The 6,007-nt window shown below is 41.1% G+C and overlaps 1 protein-coding gene across 1 annotated transcript; it reads left to right on the top strand.

Moving 5' to 3' along the window:
- On the top strand, window positions 1–1,053 carry LOC105959684 (uncharacterized). Its single transcript, XM_012983824.2, has one exon. The coding sequence runs from the start codon at window positions 1–3 to the stop codon at window positions 1,051–1,053; it is 1,053 nt and encodes a 350-aa protein (XP_012839278.2).
- Window positions 1,054–6,007: the final 4,954 nt, after the last annotated feature.

A 6,007-nucleotide genomic window follows, 5' to 3' on the forward strand; every position in this document is an offset into this window, starting at 1 on the left:
ATGGAACATTTGAGCAAACTTGATTTCACCCCTTTGAATGGATCTGGTGAGAACTACGTGAGTTGGACAATGGATGTTAAGATCCATCTCACTAGTAAGAAACTGAAGATGGCTATTGTCAAAGAAAATCTGCTTAACGAACCCCAGAAGGCTGAAGCCATGATTCTGATTAGGAGGCACCTAGATGAGGTCCTCCGTTTGGACTACTCATCGATTGAGGATCCCCAAATACTATGGGATGCCCTGGCTAGTCGATTTGATCACCAAAAGACAATCCTCTTGCCTGAAGCAAGAAACAAATGGATTCACTTACGGTTTATGGACTTCAAAACCGTTAACGAGTATAACTCTGAAGTATGTCGCATCAAATCCACCCTGGAGTTTTGTGGAGAGAAACTAACTGATGCTGAGATTCTGGAGAAGACGTACTCTACATTCCCTGCCTCACATATGATACTGTCTCAACAGTACAGAGCCAAGAACTATACTCAGTTTTCAGAGTTGGTCACAGTTCTGCTCCTTGCCGAGAAGAACCTTGATCTTCTTTTGAAGAACAACCAGGCTCGACCAGTTGGTACTCGACCTTTGCCAGAAGCAAATTTGGTCAATCGAAATCCTCAACCTTTGCCGGAAGCAAATTTGGTCAACAGAAACAACCGTGGAGGAGGCAGAGGTCGGGGGTTCAATCGTCGAGTGAGAGGACGGGGTAATAGGGGCGGACATGTTCCTTATAATAGGCCACCTAATGGTCCCCCACAGTATGGGCAAAGGGGGAATATGCCAAGAGGAGGTAACAATGCTCGACCTAGAGGTGCGCAGCAGAATAGAGCCCCGAATCAGAATCAAAATCAGAATAGAGATACATGTCATAGGTGTGGTGGAACTGGGCATTGGTCACGCACCTGTCGTGCGAGGAACGTTATGGTTGGTGGTGTAAATAACAATGCACCACCGGAGACCAACCTGGTTGAGATAGACGTTCTCAATGAGGAGCCCATTGCTCGACTCCCAAATCTGGGCACATCTGACCCAATGACCCAGTTTGGAATATGATTAGAATGTTATTTTATGAGTTTAGACATTATGTTCTTTTATGTTTCTAGTTTATCAGTTTTAGGTTATGTTGTTTATTTGGTCATGCTTATGAAACAATTTCGTATTTGGATTATTTTTGTGCTTTATTTTCTGAACTATATTTTATATGGCTATGTTTTAATTAGTTTATATGGTACTCGATAAAGTTATCTTGTTTGGATTTTATTAAAGTATTTTCAATTGCAGAATATATGATTAGATTTATTTATCTTTCTAGACATGGCATGTGGGGATGAATGTCTGGCAGATAGTACGACAACGCACACTATCCTTAGGGATAAGTCATATTTTGTTAGTTTCATGTCTAGTAAGACTTCTTTGACTACTATATCAGGCACATCTAGTATAATAGATGGTTATGGTAATGCCCATATTATGTTACCTCATGGCACAATTCTGACCATTAGAGAAGCTCTTTATTCTCCACGTTCCAGTAGAACGCTGCTGAGTTTTAAAGATATTCGAGCCAATGGTTATCATGTTGAAACAACTGATGAAAAGGGGATCGAGTATATGTGCATCACCTCTAACGTGTACGGCCAGAAGCGTACCTTGGAAAAATTAGAGGGACTTTCGATAGGGTTATATAAGACCAAAATTCGAGTGCCAGAAGCACACCTTGTCGATTGCTCGAAGTCTAGTGATCCGAGCAAATATTTTCTATGGCATGACCGACTGGGACATCCGGGTCAAAGTGTGATGCGCCAAATTATTAACACATCTATTGGGCATCCGTTAACGAATAAGGATCTTGTACACAATGATAAGATATGTGTACCTTGTTCTATTGGAAAACTTGATCCTATGCTAGCTTATGCACAAACTAGTTAAGATTCTCTTGGTTTCTTGGAACGAATCCAAGGAGATATATGTGGCCCCATCTCACCACCATGTGGACCTTTTAAATATTTTTTGGTGATGGTTGATGCTTCAACTAAGTGCTCACAGGTCGATTTGTTGTCTACGAGGAATGCTGCTTATGCTAAACTCCTCTCTCAAATAATAAGATTGAGAGCACACTATCCAGATTAACCCATTAAGTCTATTCGACTGGATAATGCTGCAGAGTTTACGTCGCGGTCTTTCGACGAATATTGCATGTCTTCAGGTATTGACATAGAACATCCTGTAGCGCATGCTCATACCCAAAATGGCCTTGCAGAGGCATTTATTAAGAATTTACAGAGGATTGCACGAACTTTGGTAATGCGCACCAAACTTCCAATCTCTGCTTGGGGCTATGCAATATTGCACGCAGCTATGTTATTACGATTGAGGCCCACTGCAACCCAACCATATTCTGCGTTACAGTTGGTGTCCGGAAGTACACCAAACGTTTCTCATTTACGCACATTTGGGTGTGCAGTTTATGTGCCGATTGTTCCGCCACAACGGACCAAGATGGGACCTCAACGTAGATTGGGCATTTATGTTGGTTACATATCACCATCTATAATACGATATTTAGAACCCTTGACAGGCGATCTCTTTACCGCTCGATTCGCGGACTGTCACTTTGATGAGACCGTCTTCCCGCCGTTAGGGGGAGGAAAGAACGTTCACACTAACGTTCCTAAAGAACGGCGTGAAGTTGTATGGAATGACCCCACTGTGTCTCATCATGATCCCCCCACTTCACTCAGAGAGTTCGAAGTACGTAGACTCATAGATCTACAGAAAGTAGCCAATAATATGCCAGACTCATTCTCTGACTTAGAAAAAGTGACGAGATCTCATATACCAGCTGCAAACGTGCCTGCAAGGATAGATGTCCCAGAAGGACAAAAAGTGGGAAGGCCATCAGTCCCTGCTAACCAATCATATATCCCTGCCCAGAAGAGGGGGAGACCAATTGGATCAAAGGATTCTCATCCCCGGAAGCGGATGAATACCCAACAGTTGAATGAGGTTAGCAATAGCAATAATGGGATCCCACCCGATCCATCTCATGAAATAGTTCCGGACTATGGATCCGTCTTGGAGACGAAATCGGGGGACGCCTCGACATTAGTATCCATTCCCGAGAATAGAGAAATCTCGGTTAGTTATTCATGCATGAATGAGGTTTGGCATCGGGATGAAATAATCATCAATGACGTGTTTGCTTACACAGTAGCTACTGAAATTGTATCGAGTGATGATATTGAGCCTCGAACAATTGATGAATGTAAACAGAGGGATGATTGGCCGAATTGGGAAAAAGCAATCCAGGCTGAGTTTAACTCATTAGTAAAAAGGGGAGTGTTTGGGTCGGTAGCTCCTACACCTCCTGGAGTTATACCCGTGGGATATAAATGGGTATTCATAAGGAAAAGAAATGAGAAAAACGAGATTATGAGATATAAGGCTCGTCTCGTAGCACAAGGATTTTCTCAGCGACCTGGGATTGACTTTGAGGAGACATATTCTCCTGTTATGGATGTTATTACATTCAGATATCTAGTCAGTTTGGTTGTATCCGAGGAATTGACTATGCAGCTCATGGATGTGGTCACAACTTATCTATATGGGGATCTAGATACAAGTATATATATGAAAGTTCCTGAAGGACTTCGATTACCCGAAGCAATTAGTTCCAGACCACGGAACACGATCTCAGTTAGGTTGAGACGATCACTTTATGGCTTGAAACAATCTGGAAGAATGTGGTATAATCGCCTAAGTGAATACTTGCTCGGAAGGGGATACGTGAACAATGATATTTGTCCTTGCGTGTTTATTAACAAAACATGTTCTGGGTTTGCTGTTGTAGCAGTTTATGTTGATGATATGAATTTGATTGGGACTCGTGAAGAAGTCCGTGAAACAGCCCAACTCCTAAAACATGAGTTTGAGATGAAAGATCTCTGTAGGACTAATTTTTGTCTCGGACTTGAGATAGTACACCGTGCTGATGGAATTTTGGTCCATCAATCGAACTACATCCAGAAGATGTTAAGACGCTTTAATATGGATAAAGGGAAACCATCGAGCACGCCTATGGTAGTCCGATCATTGGATAGGTCGAAGGATCCGTTCCGTCCTGTGGAGGAGGACGAAGAAGTGTTAGCACCTGAAGTGCCGTACCTAAGTGCAATAGGCGCATTATTGTACTTAGCTCAATGTACTCGACCTGATATCGCATTTGCGATAAATTTGCTAGCAAGGTTTAGCTCAGCACCAACACGCCGCCATTGGAATGGTGTAAAGGACGTATTTCGTTACCTTAAGGGTTCAATAGACATGGGTTTGTTCTATCCCTATGCATCATTAAAGGATGCAAAGCTTGTGGGTTATGCTGACGCTGGGTATCTGTCAGACCCACACAAAGCTCGTTCCCAAACTGGATATGTGTTTACCATTGGGAACACAGCTGTGTCTTGGAGGTCTACAAAACAGACCTTAGTTGCCACCTCATCGAAACATGCAGAGATTTTAGCACTTCACGAGGCAGTGCGTGAATGTACATGGCTTAGAGCCATGAATGGGCATATTCGAGATTCCTGTGGATTGGCTACCACAGAAGATCCTACGATCATATTCGAGGATAATGCAGCGTGCATTGAGCAAATGAAGACGGGCTTCATTAAAGGTGACAACACCAAGCATATAGCTCCAAAGTTTTTCTTCAATCAGTAACAACAAGAGCTCAAACAAATAATGATCCAGCAGAGATCAGAAGTCAGGATAATTGCGCTGATTTATTTACTAAGTCATTACCTAAAGTCACTTTTGAAAAGCATGTTAAGGCTATTGGCCTGCGTAGATTATCTGAGCTCGCTCCCTTATAGACATCAGGGGGAGTTAACTTGAGGGGGAGTACTCTGTAGATACTCAGTATCCAGAAGATACCTAGATGCCCTGTTGTACTCTTTTTCCTTTTTTGCGGGATTTATTTTCCCACAGGGTTTTTGATCACCTATATAATGGAATTCTCCCTCCCCTATATTTACACCCTTATTAATCTCTCTACGGATTTTTGTCTTTGCATTCTCTCTCTATCTTTTATATTGTTGTCATACTTTATTTTCCACCATCATCAAACCAAAGAGCAATACCATTAGGGCGATTTACAACATTAACATTAATATTAATAACTTATTAGACATTACTAAAAATTCAAATTAACAATTAAAATAACTACATTTAAGATAATCAACGATAATCAGAAAATTAAACCATTAAAAGAACATCAACATACTTAATCAGATGGAGGCATTTCAGGGTGATAGACATCATCGTCAAAATTCAGTGAACGAGATGACCTTTTTGCAATAATGGCATTTTATTGTTCAATCAACCATGCTTTCTTCTCCGGAGTTTCAACTGAGTACCTGCTCGTCATCATAATTTTGAAATATGTTTTAATCTCAAATTTTTCTTGGTAATCCCTCATTACTTTTGCCATTGAATCAGCTTCTCTCGTGCTATCATTTACAGTGCCCTTATCATTTTGTTTTTTTAGTTTTTTTGTGCCCCACCAGCCTTACGTTGGTGTTTGATGATTGTTAAGTGTATATTTATACACTTAATTGTACCTTTTAATTGGAGCTTTTGGTGTGTTTTAATGATAATTGGTGCTTAAAATGGTTGTTAATTGTATTTTAGGTGCAAATTGAAGAATTGGAAACTTATGGGGTGAAAACTGCAAATTCGGAGAAAAAGTGGGCAAAAGTGAAAAAATCAGATTTCTGAAGAATTGAAGACCGCGCGGCCGTGCGGATTTCAGGCATAAATCTCACACGGCCGTCCGGATGGTCGAGGTGGCGCAGTGAAGGAATTTTAATTACACAAGGAAACCCGCCCTATTATATTTTTGCACCCTATTTAAAGGCCAAAAGCACACAATTAGATCTTTTATTATCTTTTATCTTTAGTTTTTATTTTTCATCTTTCTACACGCAATCAAGGAGCACAAGAACGAAGACGAAGA

This window comes from Erythranthe guttata, chromosome 6 (genome assembly GCF_056151865.1).
Source record: "Erythranthe guttata isolate IM_541 chromosome 6, IM_541, whole genome shotgun sequence".
NCBI classification, from domain to species: domain Eukaryota; kingdom Viridiplantae; phylum Streptophyta; class Magnoliopsida; order Lamiales; family Phrymaceae; genus Erythranthe; species Erythranthe guttata.